The 23,135-nt window shown below is 43.6% G+C and overlaps 1 protein-coding gene across 1 annotated transcript in view; it reads right to left on the bottom strand.

Moving 5' to 3' along the window:
• The window catches only part of DDX51 (DEAD-box helicase 51), a 45,112-nt gene extending 23,524 nt beyond the window's left edge, over window positions 1–21,588 (bottom strand). The window contains exons 1-10 of the mRNA XM_073629202.1: window positions 21,445–21,588; window positions 19,216–19,687; window positions 17,062–17,212; window positions 16,794–16,939; window positions 2,639–2,710; window positions 2,440–2,546; window positions 2,222–2,330; window positions 1,981–2,123; window positions 1,517–1,715; window positions 414–529 (exon numbers count right to left, since the gene is read on the bottom strand). Coding sequence (XP_073485303.1) covers window positions 414–529; window positions 1,517–1,715; window positions 1,981–2,123; window positions 2,222–2,330; window positions 2,440–2,546; window positions 2,639–2,710; window positions 16,794–16,939; window positions 17,062–17,212; window positions 19,216–19,687; window positions 21,445–21,467 — 1,538 coding nt within the window. The 5' untranslated portion in view covers window positions 21,468–21,588. The remainder of the gene's footprint in view (window positions 1–413; window positions 530–1,516; window positions 1,716–1,980; window positions 2,124–2,221; window positions 2,331–2,439; window positions 2,547–2,638; window positions 2,711–16,793; window positions 16,940–17,061; window positions 17,213–19,215; window positions 19,688–21,444) is intronic.
• Window positions 21,589–23,135: the final 1,547 nt, after the last annotated feature.

The raw sequence follows: 23,135 nt of genomic DNA, 5'->3' as shown, positions 1-23,135 counted from the left end.
GCCTTTTAAATGCAGCTAATATAAATTACCCGAATCTACCTGTATTATCTTTCTGTAAAACCCTTCACAGGAGGACCACAATTCTACCAATCTAACAAAGGGTGGTTCAGGAAAGGATCAGAGAAAAGAAAGACCCCTGCTTTTAACTGCAACCATGAGATGAGATCACCGACAAAATCTGTGATTCATAAGGCTCGCTAAACAAAATTACAAAGTAAGACAGCTCACACACACACACACACACACACACACACACACACACACACACACACACACACACACACACACACTTTACTTGTGTATTTAGATATTTTTTAAGTTCAGCTTTAAAAACTGCTGCCAGTGCAAGCATAGGACAGTCTTCCAAATATCGGCTGACAATCCATATCCTAAAATCAAGTAAAGTGACTCACCGGTGGGAAGACTCCCTGGAGTTGGCGAAGCAGAGCACACGTGAGAAGCGAAGAGTGTGCAAAAAGTGTAGGAGTATTAGAGGCTTGGAGTTTAGGTTACAGGGAATGTAATAATGCTGAAGAAGACCAAAGAATGTGCTTATTAATTTCTTATACATTACTGTATGCACACACATACTAAATTAATAACAGTTTAAATACTCTAATGAAAAAAATGGATGTTTATACAAGTAGCGAACAAGCAGTAACAAATCTGCTTTCCTTCATACAGTTAAGAGGCTGCACTGATGACACCTGCCACAACTTTCAGCTCTGGTTTGGTTGGCATTCCAAGTGCTGTACAGGAGCAGTAGTTGGGCCATCCCTTTGTCTATGAAGAAAGACATGATCTCTGACTAAGCATGGATATTTCCCAATAGTCACAAGTATTTACTGTCACTTAAGGGTAAATGCATACATAGCTAGATTATTATTAGTTAATTACAGAGATTGTAAACATCAAGCCAAAAATTATCATCCAAATGTGTTGCTTTTTAAATAAGTGCCCACACTGCATGGGTTAACTGCTCATTTTTGTCCAGGGAATTTCAAAGCAGAGAGATACTTATCTATCCAACAATGTTTCAAGTGCAAGATCGGTCCCTGCTGTCCCTGCCCCCCCCCCCACACACACGTCAGCAGTCTTGTGAATGAACTGTTCTTTATGTAATCAGGCCCATGGACCGGCTCTGGACGTGAGGACGGCAGGAACAGTCAACTCCTGGATGTGGGGGAGTGCGGTTTTCCGGGAGGATCAAAAGAATCGGGTAATCATAGCCTTTCAGTGCGCCCCTAGACAAAAAAAGCAATTTACCCATGCAGTGCGGGAACAACCCCAATGCATGGGAGAATTTTTTTTTCTTTCAAGGAGTTATGCTTTAAGTAAGAAACAGCAAGAGAACTGGTATTGTGTAAAGTGTTGTATCCCACAGCAACCAACCAGATTTTAAATTACTTTTCAGATCAGGTGAGCAATTCTGTATGATTGCTATGAACTACAGGACAAAAATGCACGAGTATGTACTTGGCTCATTTAAAAAAAAAAAAACCTCTGAACTGCTTACCGTTAGGCCCTCTGGAAGTGAGAAGTTTCCAGAAGAGAGGCGCTCCTCTGGATTCTCAGCAGTGTTCTTGTGTGTCGGTTTGTGGACGGAAGAAAATAAACGAGGCTGGTACAGGCCTAGCTGTTGAAGCTTCTCGGGATTGTGAGTCAAAGTGGCAGAGAAGAGCAGTTTCTGCAAGGGGGTCTGACACTGGCTAGAACTAAAGAACAAAACTGTCAGTTTCATGGACACAAAGCCCTTTTAAAAAATGCTAAAATATTAATAATGTAAAAATACTTGTACAGAAATAACAGGGCAAATTATATTTATGCAAAAAGGTGGTGAATGCTCAAAATATCTGCAAATCAGACTAGCTACAAATGTAGCTTTACACCATGCAACCCTCGTCCTTCTGTATTTTTTATCTAATTCTATGGAGCACTCAGCACAGAGAGAGTGAAATTTTTGCACATATAGCTACTTACTTGGCGACAGTGGCCACTACATGCTCTTTCCTGGCAAAAAGCATTGGATGAGTATCTGAATGCACTTTAAACACTGCCTTAGTAACAAGAGGTAGCCAGTCCTGATTCATAGAATCAATCATACGATCTGCTTCATCAATAACCTGCAGGAGAAAATATAACCCATAAGGCACTAAAACATAACAAGAGCTCTTGTACGTATTATCCGAAGAGGTCATGCAATAATACAGTCCAGTTTTACCAAGAAGCGCAGATGTCTGAGAGTGAATCCCTCTGTCTGCTGAATGTGATCAACAAGCCTTCCTGGCGTGCACACAAGGATGTCGGCCAAACTGCAGAATGCAGACAACCTGTGGGCAACAATATGCCAAAAAAAAAAAAAAAATACAAACACTAAAGATGAAACAGCAAGGCAGATGACAAAATATGAGGTGGTCCGCCTGAAAACTAAAAACTCACTTTCTAACTACCAAAGTCTCCTGCTCCTTAGCAAATGATTTAAGGCCTGCTACCAAGACAACTTTCAGTCCGGTACCATCCACGTAAATGTTAAACACCTTGCACACCTAACAAGAGAGGAAGAAACAAATTTAATTATTAAGAGTGAGAGAAGAGCGATTACTGACAGCAATAGCATGCCTACACAATCTCCATTTACCTGTTGTGCCAACTCCTTGGTGGGTAACACGACAAGAGCGCGAACCTCACATACAACACGTTGCAGTAAAGCCTGTGGACCAACATAGGCTGTTAATGAATGTAATAGCACTGAACTTTTAAGAAAACACCAACATATTTAGCAGCACTGTACAATATGTAGGTATTTATGCAAGTGATGTTATCACAGTAATAACATTAAAAAAAAAAAAAAGGTAAGATTTTTTTTTTTTAATATTTGCTTAACCCCTTCATGCCCAAGCCTTTTTGCTGACATTTGTTGCTTACAATTTAAAATCTGTATTTTTTGCTAGAAAATTACTTATAACCCCCAAACATTGCATATATTTTTTAGCAGAGACCCTAAAAAATAAAATGGTGATCATTGCAACATTTTATGTCACACTTTATTTGCGCAGCAGTCTTTAAAATGCAAATTTTTTGGAGGAAATACACTTTCATGAATTAAAAAAAAAAAACAAAAAAAAAAAACTGTAAAGTTAGCCCAATTTTTTTTGTATAATGTGAAAAATGATGTTACGCCAAGTAAATAGATACCCAACATGTCATGCTTTAAAATTGCGCACAATCGTGGAACGGCGATAAACTACGGTACTTACGTAGCAAGGTCCCAGGCCTCCTTTTGTCTAATGAGAACCTCCTGAGCCAGGGACTTCTGCCATCCTTCTGTATAGAGTGGGTGCTTAGCCGCATCGGTTGTTATCACAAGAAAGCAGACCGTCGGCTCAAAAAAACAGTACCGGGGTGATGCCTGTAGCTGCAGGCATCACCCTGGTACAGCCCCTTCAAGTTGAGGGCCGCATATTTGCGTTACGTCAGCATGAAGGGGTTATGTGGACAGCTTGACAAGAACTATTTTCACACATTAGTAGAAAAATGTATATGGGTAAACCGCACGTAGGATATAAGTACTATAAGAAATGGACTAAACAATGAGCTAAGAATGAACTGCTGCCCCTACAGATACACTACCACCCAGGTGGAATGTATTAAATTAAATGGAATGTAGGTATGGCGCTGTTCTAATTTAAGATAAGAAACTTGTTGTGGTGGATCCTTTGTGTTAAACCCTCTGCAGTTTAGGGGAAATTGAGGTGGGTGTATGAAAGATTTAATCAGCACAATACAAAAAATACAGAAAATATCAAAAGATATATAAGTGAATTTTCAGCAAAAACAGCACTATTCCTGAGTTACACCCTCTGCAGAGTGTAATATCTTGTGCGGTAGTAGTTTGAGTGGGTTAACTCCTAATGTGAGAGGAATTCATATATGAATAGGAAAAAACTAAAATGAATGAAGGAAAACGGCAAAGACTAATTTAATTGTTTGTCGGTGCTTCACATGTTCAGTGCAGGTACTGTAAACTAGTGTGCATATGTGATCTTATCTAAAAAAAAAAAAAAAAAAAAATTATTAACGTGCTAAAAAAAAAAAATAATTGTTAACCAAATACTAAAAACTCCAAAATGTGTTACACCCTCTGTACTCAGTTACTCAAGTGATATTAGCACACTGGTGTATAAAGAAACAAAATATCTTGTAAAATATCTATAAGCTAAAAGTGCTCTTATAATGAGACCAAATAAATGGTGATAACCACTGTGGTTTTAAATATTTGGGGTGTGTTGCACCCTCTGGTGATTTTTTAAATAAACACTTATAGTTATATGCAATATATGATTGTAAACTAAACTGCAGAGGGTTTAACACAAAGGATCCACCACAACAAGTTTCTTATTTTAAATTAGAACAGCGCCATACCTACATTCCATTTATTTTCACACATTACAGACACAAGTTCTGCTTCTTCCTCTATGAAGTGTTGTGTGTCATGGTTTCTTCAGACATAGCAGGTCAATGAGTTGGCTGACACATTGAAAATTCTTCTCTCCCTATGTGGCTGATATTTTAGCTAAATAGTTAAAGTGGTTGTATACCCGCAAATGAAAAAAATAAAATAAAAAAAGCCTGTAAGGCAAAAGGCATGTGCGCGGGGGTCCTCCGTTCCGGCACAATACGCCGGACCTTCCTTGCGCATGTGCCGCTGTCAGCGGCTGCATGCAGGGTGAATATCTCCTAAACCATGCAGGTTTAGAAGATATTCATTTTACCTACAGGTAAGCCTCATTATAGGCTTAACTGTAAGTAGAAATGTAAAAAAGGGGTATACAACCACTTTAAGCGGAAATACTGAAGGAGACCAAGCCAACAAAGAGATCACTCTAGCAGTGGTCTCCAAACTATGGCTCTCCAGTTGTTCAGGAACTACAATTCCCATCATACCTAATCCTAATGTCACAGTTTTACAATTATTCATGGGACGTGTAGTGCCGCAACAGCTGGCGGGCCGTAGTTTGGAGATCCCTGCTAGAGGTTAAAGGATATTTAAATCGTAACAACTTTCTTCTCTTGGTGTGTTAAGTATACCATCGGATGGGTTTTGTTACATCTATTTAATAAGTGCTTCTGCTGACTGTTATAAGTTACCACAATTCCCAGGTCTCTCTTCTGACACTATTTTGGGACCATTCACATTTATACAGCGATCAGAGCTGTAAAAATGCACTGATTACTGTGTAAATGTGACTGGAAGGGAAGGGGTTAACACTGGGGGGCGAGGAAGGGGCTAAATGTGTATCCTAGGGAGTGATTCTAACTGTAGGGGGAGGGGACTCAAAGGGGAGGAGACCGATCGGTGTTCCTCTGTACTGGGAACACACCATCAATCTCCTCTCCTCTGACAGGACAAGGATCATCCGCGGTCCTGCTGTGTTCACAGGCAATCGCGGGTGCCCAGCGGACATCACGGGGCACGCACATCGGGTGCCTAGTGACGCCGTGGGCGCGCGCCCCCTGGAGGCTCAGAAAGTAAAAGACGTCATATGACGGCGGCCCAGAGGGACAGGGTAGGAAGTAGGGAAGTGGTTGAACATAAGAGATACACCCTAAAAAAAACTTCAAAGTTTTTAGGGTATATCTGCTATGGTCAGCTCCTTTTCCCTCATCTTTATTACTGTCAATCAATATGACAGCCAAGAATTGCTATGACAGCAGGAATGGCTGGAATGGCTGTCAAAATGCAGCAACTCCTGTGTGAAATTATACTGCAAGTGTGATTTAGTAATACACCAATAATGTATGGTCACACAGTATTCACTTTTCGACGCATATGTAGATCAATGGTACGATCTTTAATCTGCATATGACATCAGTTAAAAGGAAACTTACAGGTTAAAAAAAGGTTTGAATAAAATACGTCTTCCTATTTAACCCCTTTATAACCATTACTCAACCTTTATCAGCCCCAATTAACTCAACTGTGGGCATAGAATTGGGTTTGTATGATTTTCTTTTTTTTTTTTAATTGGTTGAACTAGATGGACTTCTGTCTTTTTTCAACCCGCCTAATTATGTAACTAATTTCTCCCTGTTTTCCCCATAGCTATTAATTTCTTCATTTTTTTTTAACCCTAAAATGGTCCTAAAGACTAAAGGTTTAAGACCTTAATGCATACATGCAGGTCACCTTTGCTAATGTTTACTTCCCGAATATTGACCACCTGCAGTTTCTACAGATGCTCCTTCCTGAGCTTTTGGAGTTTGCAGAGGGGCTACTTGTTTTTGGGGGCGACCTCAACTTTGCTATGGATCCTTTAGTGGATGTATCGCAGGGCTCATCCCATCTCCCCCTACTCTCACCTTAGGCGCTTGAAGGCTGATCTGCATCTCCTCCACTTGGTTGATCCCTGGTGGCTATTACATCCTCAAGACCGCAACTACTCTTTTTTCTCGCATGTCCATCACACCTATTTGGGTCTCGATTATCTTTTGATCTCGCATAAAGACCTCTCCAGAGTGGTGTCTACCTGTATTGTCGTCATCTCTCTCTCTCTCGGATCATGCGCCGGTTCATCTGATGCTTCAGCTAGGTCCAGTAACTCAGATCCCTCCCATCTTGGACATTGAATGAGGCCCTACTGCAGTTGGAGGACCACATTGTGGGAATATTTATCCATTAATGGGGGTTTGATAGACAATCCGCTGGTTGTCTGAGAGGCGCATAAGACGGTTGTCAGGGGTACTTTGATCAGAATAGGAGCTCGCACAGACGAACTTTTTGCAAGGATGCACAGCTTAGAATGCTCGCATAAGGCTAGCCTCGCACGCTCCACATATCAGGATCTCCGCTCCCTTCTGTATTATAAAACAAAGCAAAAACTGACATGGGCTCATCGTACAAAGTATGAATTCTACAACAATCCGGGCACGTTGTTGGCACAGGCCCTGCGTGGTCCTCGTACTAAAACCTACATATCCTAGCTCATTGGCTCCTCTGGACAGAAGCTAACTACTTCCACTGAAATAGCGACGGAGTTTAGATCCTTCTCTGAAGGCCTCTACAATCTAGGCAACACCCCCCCCCCCGGATCCCTCTACAGATATGGGATCTCCCATACAGACATATCTTGCCTTCTCTGGCATGCCCACACTCCCCAGTGCAGGTCAAGAAAAGCTGGAAGAACCCAACAGCTGTGGAGCTGGGGGTGGCCTTGGCCCACTCCAAGCCGGACAAGGCTCCCGGCCCAGATGGCCTCACCTCAGGTTACTACAAAGCCTTTTATGAGACGTTGTCCCCACCCTTGGTCTCTACCCTTAATTCAATCACAGAGGGGAAATCCTTTCCAATGGACACATTGAGAGAATATTTCCCTTATTCCAAAAGAAGGGAAGGATCCCTTTCAATGTGGGAATTATCACCCTATTGCGCTTCTGAACACTGACTTGAAATTGTTTGCAAAGATTTTGGCAAATAGGCTGCTTCCCCATATCCAGAGTCTAATTCACAGGGATTAGGCAGGGTTTGTGCCCCTTTAGGAGCCTCAAGATAACAATTTGGGTGTTTAACCTGATCCATGCAGCCAAGTCATCAAGGTTGCCTCTTCTCTTCCCATCCACAAACGCAGAGAAAGCCTTCATCCGGGTGAACTGGGCATTCATGCGGGCCACTCTAGAGCATATTGGGCTCAGGTCATCCATGTTGAGTTGGATCCTATCCCTTTATTCCAATCCCTCAGTTGCAGTCAAGGTCAATGAGACGAGATCTGACTTTAACATCACCAATGGCACGCGGCAGGGTAGCCCCTTGTCCCCTCTGATTTTCATTCTTTCCTTAGAGCCTTTTTTGTATACAATAAGAGCGGACCGGGCATTGCTGGCTATCAAAAATCATCAGGGTCGCACAAAGTGGCCTCGTTTGCGGATGATGTAATCTTTTTTCTAACAGACCCGCTCACTTCGCTTCTGAAACTGCTTTTCTACAAGAGTATGGAATTCTTTTTTTTCCAAATCAACCTATCCAAGTCCTCTGTTCTAAACATTACAGTAGACAGAGTCACGGCTCGCTCATTACGTTCTTCATTCCCTCTCTACTGAGTGATCCACTCTATCCACTATCTGGGAGTTGACATTACTTCTGACCCTTTCTGCTCTTTATTCGGCCAATTTTGTCCCCTTGCTCCTCCTTCCTAAAGCTTATCTACTCCACTGGCATTCACTCCCCTTAACCTGGTTTGGCCCCTGCAGTGTCCTCAAGATTACTATACTTCCTAAGGTGCTGTATCTGCTACAGACACTTCCCATTCGCCTCCCTCTGTTGTTCTTTAAACGGGTGAGCTCAATGTTTCGAGACTTTGTATGTTTCCCACCAAAGGCTTCGACTTAAGATTCTACTTAAGCTTCAACTTCTTCATCCCCCGAAACCACGGAGAGGGGTTGGCCTTCTAGATGTGCAGCCCTACTACAGACCAGTGCACCTCACCCAGTTAGTGGACTGGCACTGTCATGCTGAAGCAAAACATAGGGTAGCCATGGAATTGGAAGATTCTAATGACACTGCAAAGAGTTGGCCTTGGATCACCTCTCCTCTGCCGAAAGCGTTCAGTGATCACCCTAACCTTGATAGCATGTTGTTGGCTGCTAGTGATGCCTTTCAACACTCTTTGGTGTCACCATTGCCTTCTCCCATGGTACCAATATTGGGAAATCCAGAATTTTGAACCAGGCCTCCAAAACCCCCATTTTCAGCATCTGATCTCGAATGGCCACCTTCATTTTTGTGACTTTATAGGATCTGACGGCCAGCTCTCTTCTTTTGCCGGGATGACCGCTACTGACCCCCCACTAGACTTCTGGAGTAGTCTCCAGTTACGTAATTTTCTGCGCCGGTGTTTGCGCTCTCCGGGTATACTTCGGCAATTTACAGAACTGGAGCATAAATGGGAAGCAATTAGTCGTTGTCTTTTGATGAGCTACATGATTCGGCCAGATACAGGGTATATCCCTACGTTCCTCTCTAAGTGGGAATCAGGACTTAAAATCCGATTCACTGACTTACAGAAGGAGAAAATTCTTTTCTTTGCCCAGAAATCTTCCATTGCCACTAGAGTTTAAGAGACCTCTTACAAGATCTTGACTTGCTGGAACAGGGTACCCACTACTTTTTTTTTCCCCCAGGTCACTAGTACGTGCTGTCAGTGTGGCAATGCAAAAGGAACAATGCTACAAATCTTATGGGACTGTTCAAACTCAGGCCTTTTTTGGAGGGAGGTGATCTGTACTGTCAAGCACTTGACCAACGTTGATTTAGAGGGGAACCCTGGGGCATGCCTGTTACATCTCTCGCAACAACCTATTAAGAAGTACAAGGCTTCTCTTACATTTCAACTACTGAATGCGGCTAAGGCATGCATCCCCATGTTGGAAATCTGAGAACCTGCCGTCGACGTCCCTGTGGTTTTCTAAAGTCAATGAACTTAGCGATATGGAGGATCTCACAGCCACCTTGAACAATAGTGAGAAGATCTTTCGGGACACCTGGAGACCTTGGCAACATTACATATACACCGACGCCTAACTTCAGGGGGTTTCGCAATCTGGCAGACCTCCTGGGCTTGGCTTAAACTCCCTGGGTGAGAGGCTCTCTCTTTTCTCTTCTCCCATTTATCTTTGATTCTGAATCTGTACTTTTCTTCTGCATAAGGGACCCCTGGCCCCTTACTCCTTCTCCCTCCTACTGATCAACCCCCACCCTCTTTCCCCCTTCCTTCTCTCTTCCCCCCTACCCCAAATACCTGACTCAGTCAGGGGCGTTCTATTTTTTAGATATGCGAGTGTTCTTCTATACATTATCCAAACCTCATTGTTCCCTCTCTGGGTCCGGCTGGCCACTGGAATGCTTAGCTTCCCGGTATATTGTTGTGTTTATATAGTTGTACAGTTTAAAGTTTACGAGCATAGGTTCTGGGTCCCACATGCTGTCATCTTATATGTGTTACATACCATGCATATCGACGATCATTCTCATATTAGTAATGTTATATGTGGTGGGGGGAGTTAAAGTGTGGGGGGTTGGGATACGAATTTTGTATGTGTTGTATTGTATGTCTTACTCAAATGTTGAATAAACATAATTTTTCAAAAAAAACAAAAAGTAATGTTATATCTGATCATATCTATCGTGTCCTGCTAGGCCTGTTGGCTTGTGGATCTAACTGCGTGGCCCTCTGTTCATTGTCGTTTGAATATGCTGCGTTTTTCTTTTTTTTTATCTAACTGTAAACTACAACTTTTTGGAAATAAAGGAATTACAATTACAATGTTTTTTCTTAGTTTTGGGTGGAGTGGAGACTGATTAGAACACCTGTCAGTTTTTTGTTTTTTTTTGCTGTCTGTGCCCCTGTTATTGAGATTCACCCACTCTATTCATCCTGTTTACCATTATTATTAAAAGTGAGAATAAAAGAAAAGCCCAAATTTTGGGTTGTCCCCAGAAAAGTAATGGAGGGGAAATGTTCCAATGGGGACACCAGTTTTGCTGACCTGGGGTTGCCCAAGGAATTCTCCTAATTTGCAGGGATTTCCCCTCACTTCCTGTTTGGCTTTGGGGCAGGAAGTGAAGGGAAATCTCCCCAATGGGACACAGATGGCAAAAAAGAGCCTTACAGGGGTTATAACTCTACCTTGCTTAATCCAGAATGAAAAAAAATAAGTTTTGCCTATAGTACTACTTTTATGCTTAAAACCTTTCATGTTCAGCTCCACCTCCAGCTCCCCCAACTACTTACCTGAGCCCGAGAGCAGCAGGGCTGCTCTCTCTCTCTCCTCACAGGCTCAGACAGCAGCGGGAGCTGTACTCTATAAAATTCTGTGAGGAGGGAGCGGAGCCAAGCTGCGTTGTGTGTGTCAATAGACGAACGCAGCCTGGTTTGGCATCAAGCCCGCGCGAGTGCCCCCATAGCAAGCAGCTTGCTAAAGAGGCACTTGAAACTGAGGAGGAGCCCAGAGTGCTGGCAAGGGGTTCGGGACCGCTCTGTGCAAAACCACTGCAAAGAGCAGGTATGTATAAAGATATTTTTATTATTTTAATAAGTAACTAACCTTTACAAAACACATTACATATTTAAACTTTTTTTGTTTTTGATAGTTTTGTGGTTTTTTTTTTTTTCAGTGTTGTGTAAAAAAATGTGTAACATTGTAACAAAAAACCCGCGTTAGACTTACCGGTAACGGTATTTCCAGGACAGCTACTTGAGAGATGATTGGCTCCGCCCTCCACAGGAAACACAAATCAGATACAATTTAAAAGACCCCTCCCTTTCCCCTGACCCTCAGTTGTTTAGAAGATCAAGTAACCTCCACCAAAGACGCACTTGGCAGAGGAAAAAACAAAAAATCATATAAAAAAAACACCACCACCAGGTAAACAAGGTCGACCAGTGAAAAAATAAGTACGATTCTATACCTTAGGGAGGGACGACAGCCTGAAGCACTTTCCTACCAAAGGAAAGGTCCTAGCTGGAAAGCATCTGTACTCTATAATGTTTGACAAATGCATGAGAGGAGGACCAGACGGCAGCTTTAGAAATGTATTCCCATGAAACCCCTGCTCTTTCTGACCATGATGTGGATCTTGTTGAATGGGCCCTAATTCTAGAAGGAGGGGTGCAACCTGACGCTTTGTATGCCTCACAGATAGCTCCCCTAATCCACCTAGCAATAGAACTTTTAGACGCTTTGGACACCTTCTTGGGGCCACTGAACAAAACCAACAGTTGGGAGGAACTCCTAAAACCACTGGACTTTTCTAGATAAAGCAGAAGACATCTCTTTACGTCTAAAAGACTAAACCTTTCCTCCTCCGCATTCTTGGGAGAGGTGCAGAAACTAGGAAGGACTATCTCCTGGGACCTATGAAAGTTGGAAGAAACTTTGGGTAAATAGAAAGGATCCGGCCTAATCACTACCCTGTCCTCTAGAATCCTCCGGAAGGGAGGGGTCTTTACAGGAAAGAGACTCTAGATCAGAAATCCTTCTCCCCGACCTAATAGCTAAAAGGAAGGATATCTTCAAAGAAATAATTTTCAGGGAAGCCTCATGCAAAGGCTCAAAAGGATCTCAGGGAGGAATATGTTTGATGACCCTGGGAGCATGTCTAGATCTGGCTGAAAGGAACCTCCTGACTAAAGGATGCTCCGCTAGTCTTCTCTCTGTAAACAAAGATAGGGCAGCAATCTGAACCCTAAAGGTGCTTACAGAGAGCCCCTTTTCCACTCCCCCTTGCAAAAAATCTAATATACAGGGAGTGGAAAAAGAATCTAAACCAGTTTTCCTTAGCCAGGAAATATAAGTTTTCCAAACTCTCCCATAGATTCTTCTCGTGACCAACTTACGGCTGTCCAGAATAGTTTGAATAACCCTCTCTGAACACCCCCTTAACTGTAGGATACGCTGCTCAGCCTCCAGGCCATCAATTGTAAGGTCTGAGGGTTTGGATGCAACACCGGTCCCTGATGGAGCAGATCCTTCCGAACTGGTAGGGGCCAGTAAGGATTCACAGAGAGGGCCTTCAGAGAGGAGAACCAACTACTCCTGGTCCACCAGGGGGGCAATCAGAACCACTTCTGCCCGGTCCTGAATAATTTTCCAAACTACTAGAGGTAAGAGGGGAAAAGGAGGGAAGGCGTAAGCCAGAGTGAAATCCCACGGGAAGGAGAGAGCATCCGTCCCCAAGGACTCTCTCTCCAGAGAGAAGAACGCCGTCAGTTTTCTGTTGAGACGGGAGGCAAAAAGATCCACTGTGGGAAGACCCCATCTTAGCACTACCTCCCAGAACGTGCCTTGATGTAGTTCCCAACCGCTGGAACTGATGCCCACCCTGCTCAAATAGTCCGCCAGCACATTTTCTGACCCCCTGATGTGGACTGCCCTGACTGAAGTGACATTGATCTCCGCCCAGGACAGAATCTGCTGTGTTAATGACAGAAGCGACTTTGAGCGAGTGCCCCTTTGCTTGTTTAGGTACACCACTGTTGTGGCATCGTCTGAGAAAATTAATAGGTCTTTTGAATAGACCCTCTCTTCCAGAGACACAAGAGCTTTCCTCACAGCTAGAGGTTCTCTGAAATTCAAGAAGCGGCCTGCCTCCTCTGGTAACCAGGCTCCCTGGGCCTGCCAGTCCTGTGAGTGAGCACCCCAACCCCACAGACTGGGGTCTGTGGTAATTTTTACCAGGAAATGTTGTGCCCAATCCTCCCCTCCCTGCAGATGTTCTCACTGCTCTCACCAGGAGAGATCGAGAAAATTCTCTCCTGGCAGCTGTACCAGCAGATCTAGAGAGTTCTTCCTGCGATCACAATGGAGTAAAAGAAAAGCCTGAAGGGGTCTGGAGTGTAATTAGGCCCAAGGCACCCCTGGAATGGCCGCAGTCATCAATCCCAGCAACTGCATGATCCACCGAAGGGAGGTCTGAGGGAGCAACTTGAATGCCTGCACGAAAAGAAGAATTTTCAAAATCTTCTCCTCGGGAAGAAAAATCTTTTGGACAACAGAGTCTATAAGATAACCCAGTAAAAGTATGATCTGGGAGGGCACCAGGCAAGACTCTCGCTGGTTGACTTTCCAACACAATTTCTGAGATGTCTGCAAAACCAACTGCAGATCCTGAACAAGGGACCCTTTGTCTCGAGCAAAAAATCATCTAGATATGGGACAATCGATACACTTTGAATCTGCAAAAAAGCCATGACTTCTGCCACTGAATCTGCTGCTGCATCAGCTAAGAAGGCAACGGACTTGGCAATGAGTGGGAGAGACTCCCTAAACTCTTCTTTGGGGGTGTTGGATAAAAGAAGATCATCCAGAAGCTGAACCCATACGTCTAAATTCCTAGCCACACAGGTGGATGCTACCGCCGGACCTAAAGAAAAGGCTGAAGCATCCCAGGCCTACGTAGCAATGAGTCGGCCTTTCTATCCATTTGATCCTCTTGGACACCTGCGACATAGTGCTAAAGAAAATCTCCTCAAACTCAGACTGAAAATGAAATCTTCTTTTGGGTCCCCTGGACTGGAACAACCTTTTTTCAGGTTTTCTCCACTCAGAAAGAATCATGTCCCTAAGTGATTGGTGTACCGGAAAATACTTTGACTTCCGCCCCTATACATTTTAACTTGTACAGATTGGGCTTGCTGTGGCATCTCAATCTGCTCCGAGGTATATATTGACTTTAGTAGTTCATCAATATCTTCAACTGGAAAAAGATATTTAGATGAGCTACCCGTATCCTCCTCTGATGCAGATTCCTCATCTGATGAAGAAACTGAATTCTCACCTTCTTCCAGATCAGAAGTATTGCGTGAACTAACGGTCTCAGGGACTAACAAAGGAAGGAATTTAGCAGAGGCTGAAGGCTCTTGAGCTATGGGTCTAGATGAGGAAGACCCTAAACCAGTAACCCGGTCATTAAAGGGACTGAAAGGAGTACAATACCTCCTTCATAGAAGACATTAACTCTTTTAAAGAGTACGTTTCTGAACTAGCTTTGGATGGAATACAATCCTCACAAAATAGTTTTTTATAACTATCAGAAAGCCTGGCCCTACAGTTCCCACATTTTTTCTTCACCAGTTTGGCCAAGAAAAAAGCAGAAACAAGGGCCATAAATAAAAAGTTCCATACAAAAAGTCCCCTGCTGTAGAGCTATCCACAGACAAGGGCTTACCTTTGGGGCAGTATGGGACCCGGATGCTGCCGCTGGTTCAATATGAGCGGACGCTACATCCTCAGACCTGTCCTCAAGCTCCATGAAGCAAGTGGAGATTGGCCGTAGAGTAGACTCCTGCTTTCCTGCAAAATGCACTTGACCGGCGTTTAGCAGACTATTCCCCGTGCAGCATGTCCTCAATGTATCCACGCTGTGCTTCCTTAAATGAAAAAACGGCGTCCCTAAGTGCGTCATGTGACTCCCGGTTCTGGCACCATCTTGCCGCCGGAAGTCCTCCGACGCCATCCGCAATGAAGCACGAGGAGGACACAGTTCCACACAGCAGAGCTGGGGGAAAAATAGAAGGGAGTTGCCACCACTCACATCACCAGGTAGGCGAGCAACCCCAGAAATAGGGAATCCTTCTGGTAAAAGAACAGACTATCACCCAAGACTTGGCCACAACTAGTCCTGGATGAAACCAGAGAAGGGGGGTCCACCAACCACAGTTACCAGACCTAAGAAAACAAAAAACACGTCGGTGCTCCTGGAGGGTCTGTAAACACAAAGCAACTGCGGGTCAGAGGAAAGGGAGGGGCCCTTTAAATCGTATCTGATTTGTGTTTCCTGTGGAGGGCGGAGCCAATCATCTCTCAAGTAGCTGCCCTGGAAGGTGAGGGGGGAAAAGCACCTTTTCCACCAAGAGCTGAAATGATATAAACATTAAAACACATGCAAGTAATGTAATGGAAAGACAATCCAGCCACTTAAAACGGAGTTCCACCCAAAAATGTAACTTCCGCTTTAAGCACTCCTGACATGCCACATTTGGCATGTAATTCTTTTTTTTTTTGGGGGGGGGTACCTAGCTCCCACTTCTGCCCATGGTTCCGCGGCCCTGAGCGGAAGTTCTCCCCCCCCTTGCAATCTTCTGGGACATGTCACAGGTCCCTGAAGATTGCCTGGCCATTCAGAATGAGCAGCGGGACTCGCGCATGCGCAGTGAGCACCCGGTTGTGAAGCCGCAAGCTGTCACAGCCGGGTGCCCACACTTGCAATGCCGGCGCTGCGGAGAGGAGAGGTAGAGAAGCGAGGGAGAGAAGCGAAGCTTCAGGCGGCCGCATCGCTGGACCGTGGGACAGGTGAGTGTCTGTTTATAAAAAGTCAGCAGCTACACTTTTAGTAGCCGCTGACTTTTAATAAACACAGAAATGGGTGGAACTCCGCTTTAAGCAAGTAAGGGTTTAATTAGGGCCCGTTCACAATAGAATGCTGTGCAGGAAACCCATGTTCCATGTTGGGTTCCTGCACTGCATTCCAATCGCACTGCCCTTGTGATCTGCAGGGTGTGTCAGTGCAAAGTTAATGACATCCCAAATGCAGGTTGCAAACGCAGCTATGTACCATGCAATCCGGTTGCAGTGCGTTTCAAAATGAATGAGCTAACATCGCACTGCATAGAACTGCATTGGAATTGCACAGGAACCGCACAGCGTTCCTGTGCGATTCACATGCAGTTCCCAGTGTAAGTGGGCCCTCAGGGCCTTTTCACAGTGCCACGCTGAGGTTTGGCCACAGAGCAGGTGCAGCGCAGTGTACATGCGGTTTCCAATGGACTTTCTATTATGTCCCGCATTTTTGTCTCATTTTCTGAAAGCACACCAAAGATGCAGCATGCAAGACTTTTGGTGCGCTTTCAGAAAACACACCAAAAAGGCGGGACATAATTGAAAGTCTAGGGAAACTTACAGAAACCTGCACGAAAACTGTAAGTACATTGCGTTGTACCCGTGCTGTGGCCAAGCGGCTTGTGGTTGGGGGGGGTTCAGTTAAAACACAGGGTTGAGTGCATTTTTATCAACAGCGTGCACCAATACCCCCAGTCATGTTCGGTGGTACTGCAAAGGAATCAGAAAAATGGCAAACACATTGGTGCCCCACTTCCAGAGTTAAAGCAGGCAGTAAGAAGGCATCAAACGCCTCTGAAAAATGACCTGAATGCAGATCGCTTTTCCAAGTACTATACAGTGCCGTTAAGGTGGGAAGATAAATAGCAGCAGAAAGATCCAGAGTTCAATTTCAGCATGCTCACCTGTACTATGGGAAGGACAAAAGCCAGAGTCTTTCCACTGCCAGTGGGTGCAGACACACAAATATCACTGGGGCGATATCCTCCCCTTCCCAGAAGAAATCCATGAGTGCAGCTCTCCAGAATAGCTGGGATAACCTCAGCTTGAACTAACAATCAGGCAACAAAACATAAAACAGAGTTTTAGGGGATAAAATGAAAAATGATAACCTTTAACATAAATAAATTACAAAATATAAAAATAATTTAAAGAATGGATGTCTGGGCCTACCTGGAAAAAGGGAATGCACTTTGTTGGCTTTTAGTTTAAGTGCAAGCCTAGGGTGCAAACCAGGGACATCGGGAATTGAAACTAGGTTCTGCTTGATTTCCTTGTGAACAACAGAAGGCTTTGCCAACCACTGTGGCAGAACTGGCATCACCTGCACAATAAAAAAAATGTTGATTTATTTTAATTTTTTATGGTCTCAAGCCCACTTGCAAAGCTAACTTCTTATTTTCTGTCTATGGCAAGTATTTCCCTAAGTGGAGATGATGTTCATTCCAGTGATATCATCAAACAATGCAGCATTTGAACTGATGCACAACATACAGTTATAGGTGGATCCAGTATGACAGAAATGTTTTATATTAGCCACATACCAAATGTTAGACTAGTACAGGAAATTGACATGAATGTTTTTGTTAATGAAGATACTGCCACGTTTTCCCTGCTGTTCCTGTCTGAAGAGTATTTCTATATAGCCAACAGGATCAACAAATGATTGCTTAGGGCTATAACGTATTTACCAGTTTAGATACTAGTTAGGAGACTTACAAAGAGTGAACAGTAACAGATTCTGTTGCTGGTGTGGCAAGACTATATTTATTTCCCGATCTCCTAATTAAGCATTAGTATAACACGACACCCAGGTGGCTAGCATTTTCAGAAGAAAAGGTCATTACTTTCAACCTCGATATTTCTCTCATGACAGGCTTCCGTTCCCTATAAAATTTAACCTACCTTCCGTACATAAACCAACTACCTCCTAAACAAAGTTTGAGCATTTAACTCGGTTCTTCATTTTAACATCAACCATTTACCTGACTCTTAAAATTAAACACCTTACCCTTTGCCCTAGGTTTAATAGGTTAAACTTTAAAATGAACCTGTTACCAGACTTTGCGCATTAAAGTAGTTCTTCAGTTCCCCTGAAAAGTTAAAAGTCAGCAGCTACAAATACTGACACTTTCCTGTCCAGGGATCCTGCACTATGCTCAACCAGGCCATTTTTTTCCAGTCTTCGGGTCCCCAGCACCACCATGCCAACTGTGGGAAGCCGGCTGTGACTCCTTGGGGCTTCACACTGTGCATGCGTTGGCCGGTCTGACCCCATAGCCTTCTAGGACCTTTGACATATCCCAAAGGGGGGGGGGGGGGGAGTTGTCAAACGCTCGGATGGCCTAGGTGATAGGAGGAGTAGGTACCCCTCAAAACCAGGTACCCCCCCCCCCCCCTTGGAAAAAAAATCCAAAAGTTGGAGGGGGGGGGGGTGAAGAAGCAGAAAAGTGGAACTTCCCCTTTTGGGTTAAGTTTTACTTTAAGTTATTTGTGAATTATTAATCAGTAAACGCACCTTAAAGCAAACCTTTAAGCTGGTCATAGATGGATTTGGTAATATCGCTTTCTGTGTGAAAGAAGCCTTAGAGTCTTTGGTATGATCTTTGAGAATTACTTATATCACATTACAAGCAGCTAGAGAGGTCAAGAATGGCCTAGTCAACTGTGCACTTTAAAATATTTGTAAACCTTTTATTCGTTTTGGATACAGTAGATGGTAAAATCCTGTTATACCACCAAGGAGATTTCCCTTCCTGTTGTCTCTCTCAGACAAGAAGTGAAGCAAGTGAAAACCTGTCCAAAGCTATGAAGAAATCTCCTCCCAGACAGTTGTCACCAGAAAAGATATTCCCACTGGAACCTTTCCCCTCATCTTCTGTTTCTGCAAAAACTCTAAAATTTGGGATTTGCCATCAATTCCTCTACTCAACAGAATGGTCACCAGGACAAATCTCACCAGCCAGGACGCCGACGGCAATAAAAACTTGACAGAGATTTTACCACCTTTTCTCTATCCAAGGTAAAAAAAAAAAATAAAAAATCTGACCTTATATATAGGAGTTGGACTCCTTAAGTTAGGCACAAAGCTAATAAACTTATAATAGAAAACCTCTTACAGAAAACAGATCTGAAAAGCATGGACGCATTCACAGAGAAGTTACCTGCCAGTTAGTCCAAACTAGCAGCCAGGGGACATGGCATTTTACTGACAACAACAATGCAAACGCAAATAAAGTATTCAGAAGTCCCTGTATGCCTATCTAGTATTTGGGATTTCTCCAAGCAGAAAATACAAAGCCTGTAATCAGTACACCGCACTCTCACCTTCTGAATACGTTTAGCCTCAAAGCCACCTAGCAGGAGGGAGTTTGGACCTGAGGCACTAGCATTAGCAGAACTTCTCTCTTCCACCTTTGCATCTTCTTTTGGTTCTTCTGGGGTAACACTCTCCTGTGTTTCTTTGGGAATTTTCTTTTTGCGCAGTTTTTTCACCTTAACTTCCTCAGTCACTTGCTCTTCTTTCAGCTTAGCATCACTGGTGGATTTTTTAACCTCACCTGTTGTGTCAGGGAGACTTTTCTTTCGCTTTTTCACTTTTCTCTTTATTTCAGGTTCCTCTTTGTGGTCCTTTGTTTTAGTATTATCATCTTTCTCTTCATTGCTGGACTTAATACCTTCATGTACTCCCTTTTTCTTATCCTGAAATTCTAATTGGCGATTCCTGGCTTGTTGGCGGAGCTTCTCCAGCAAAGCTTTGGAGCGATCTTCAGATGAATCCACCTCATCTCCGAGGTACCTGGTACGGTTTGAAAATAATTTACATATATTTAGGTGCTGAAAATATATTTTCAACAAGAAAATGCTGATGGGTTACATTGGATGGACTGCATAGTGATCACTGAAAGCAAAAGCAGGCAATAACATGAATTAACTAAAATGGAGGATATATTTTCATGTGTTTATGTATAGCGTAAACACTAAATTTGCAACACATGGCAGATAATACAAATGACACAAATTATATCTATGGCTTGGTTCACATATATGCGATATGGATGTGTTTTAAACCGCATCCGATTCGCATGACTTGATCAAACCAGCTTTCTATGGAGCCGGTTCACATATGTCCAGGCTGGCCACAGTGCATTTTTAAAAAGAGTCCCATATGTTTTTCAGTCTGGCTCAGGTGTGATTCATGTAAAAATTTGTACCTGATCCGGTGAACAAAACCTCACTGGACTCCTTTAAAAAACTGCACTGAAACCCCGGCCAGACAGATGTGAGCCTAAAAGCTTGATCAGTATAGTCTAACTGACAATATCAAGTAAGTCTATGTACAGTACGGTGTGTCATATGGAGGGGTGCACCAAAATACACCCGACCCTGCTGACACCATACATTATATACAGACCATTCTGTACACTGACACTGTAATGTATGTTATCTGTTCATTACTGTACTGAGCAATATGTCAGAGCAGTCAGTGAGCGCAGGAGGGGCGAGGCAGAGCAGAGAGCCAGTGATTGACCATCACAGCTCTCTGCTCAGAGCAGAGGAGAGAACTGAGCAATCAGAGGTGTTTGATTGCTCAGTTCTCAGTGTAAAGGTGGCGGGGGACGTATGCATCAGATTGATGTTGCATCCGACTTTTTTTTTTCCATACTTCTCTTTTAAATGAACTTTATTGAGATGTCACGAAGACATTTCATAAAGTTTGATTGCCAGCCACATGGTGCATTGTGCGGATAAGAAAAAAAAAAGTACTGCATGCAAAGCAGTGGTGTGAACCGGACACATAGGAGACACAGAACTATGCCTTGTCTATGCGGCGGGACTGTTCTGGAATAGTAGCCCACTGTTTCTGATGTGAACCAGCCCTAAGTGTTGGAAGCCAATAGAAATACCCAGGACTTCTGGATTCGGAGGATCATGTGACAGCACTGAGCCAATCAGTATTGTCACATGAGAACCTCTAAGTGATCTACGATTCCAGTGAATCATAGGGATATATTTACTAAAGGTAAATAGGCTTTGACTTTGCAAGGGCATTTTTCCTTAGCTTACAGAATGAGGTGACTTCCATCAATCAATCCTGTGGAAGCAAAAACACTTTTTTTTTTTTTTTTGAACGTTTTTCTGTATGCTTTGCAAAGTGAATTTTTCACCACATTGCTAAGTCCATGATACATTCCCTTGCAAAGTAAATAGCCTATTTGCTTTTAGAAAATCTTCCCCATAGACTTTGCAGGTCTGGAAGTGACCCGCAGTTGAATGAAGCAGCTAAGGGAAAGGGACCAGAATGTGCTGCTGGGGTGGCGTGTTATAAAGAGAACAGTGGAAGGAAAGCACAGGCTTGTTGAACGGCTTGTTCAGGACTCCAGGAAATGAAAGGGTGCTCCACAGGCACTGAGCTCCAGGAAGTTTACTCAGCTGTTGAAGAGCAGAGATCCCATTTATACTTTAGTAAGCAGATACTTATATAAGGTTGCCTCATTGTGTCCGAGGTACAATACATGTAATATAGGTGATACGAGGAGAGAACACACACCATACCTGTTAATGACAAACAGTGACATCCCGACTCGTGCACTACATCTGATCTATACCGTACAATGCAGCAACCATCACATGTTCTCCCATGTGTAGTGTCGCACAGCAATGACATCACATGGCCCTAGGGAGACTTGCATGTTAGCAGCGCCATCTGCTGGCTGGAGTGTGTTTAGCCGCACCTCTGATCGATACATTGCTACTAACTAATATTAAAGTGGATCTTCACCCGGAAAAAAACTTATTTGTGTCTGGCTCTCTCCCCATTTAGTCTACATAAAAAAAAAAAAAAAAGACTTTAAGCACTTCCTTCATTCTGATCTAGTTGAGAACGATGTTGCACTCCCTGTAGCATATTGCGGTGCATGCACGCTGCTGGATTCCACATGTGCGAAGATTTTGCCGCGGGGTGGGTTCGGACTACAGCGCATGCACGTAGACGTAGAAGAGGAATCCCCCACATGTGTACAGACGCGCATCGAGTCTCCGCTAGGTCCTGAAGGCAGGGCAGAGCCCTACAGCACATCTTCATATAGGGCTGCCAGTGCCACCTGTCCAGGATCCACCCGGACAGCCTGGGTTTTGAAACATTTCAGATCGTGTGTCTGAGTTTTAGTCCGCTTGACACATTATTCAGACCGGACTGTGGCAGCTAGGGGTCGGGGGAAAGACATAGCTCCCAACTGTCCCTGATTTCCAGGGACTGTCCCTGATTTGGAACAAAGTCACTCTGTCTCTCTTTACTCCTCATTTGTCCCTCATTTTGATCTGATCTATATAGTTGTATATAAAATGCACTTTTTATTCTTCAAAAAGTGTTTCTCAGTGCTAAACCTTTCCTCCAGTTTATAAACTGCTGCATTTGTACATTTTAAAAGCCAATATAAAGCAATAGTAGCGGTAACAAAAAAAAAGCACTTGTGGATTTAATGAAACTTTTTTGGTTAATTCTCCTTTAAGGGGGTGTGGCAGGAGGAGTGTCCTATGCCTATATACGTTTGTTAGTAGGTGTCCCTCATTCCCATCTCAAAATGTTGGGAAGTATGGGAAAGAACACAACTAGTTAGAGCGTTTGTTACCTGATATGTGGCTGCTTTACCATGTACTTGTGTGAGAAAGTCTCCTGTTCTCTTTGTATTGCTTCCTTTATGTGAAATTCCTGGTGTTCCTGCCAGTCCCTCTGCTTTCCTGTTAAAAACTGACCACACTACACAGGAGAACACAGCATGGTCAGTTCTCTACCCATGCTGGGAACTCAACCTGCTCTCCTCCAATGTTTAGATTTGCCCCCCCCCCCGCTGCACAGCCATTCACTGGGAAGCTCAGTGTGTGGCTGTTTCTCCTCCCCCGAGCTCTTATGCAGCTGAGAATGTGATCACTTAGTGGACAGAACGGATTGCTGGGAAAGGATATAAAAAGGGCTGGGGCGGCATAGATCAGCCTCTCGGGATGCCGTTTGACTCTGCCAGCAGGAGGTCTGTGTGACAGTGCTGAGATGGATAAAATAGATAAATAGGTGAAAAAAATAAAAATCTAAATAGAGGCAGACTAATCAATAAAATAAAGCTGCTATCAATAGGAGGTCATCAGAATCCCACAAAGTATAAAAAAAAACATATAAAATTGATGCGCTCTAATATATGATTAATCAGCATAAAATAGTGTGCTAAATGTGCATATAATGGACCCAACCA

The sequence above is a fragment of the Aquarana catesbeiana genome, linkage group LG01 (genome assembly GCF_042186555.1).
Source record: "Aquarana catesbeiana isolate 2022-GZ linkage group LG01, ASM4218655v1, whole genome shotgun sequence".
NCBI lineage: Eukaryota > Metazoa > Chordata > Amphibia > Anura > Ranidae > Aquarana > Aquarana catesbeiana.
This window is presented reverse-complemented; position numbering and strand designations above follow the sequence as displayed.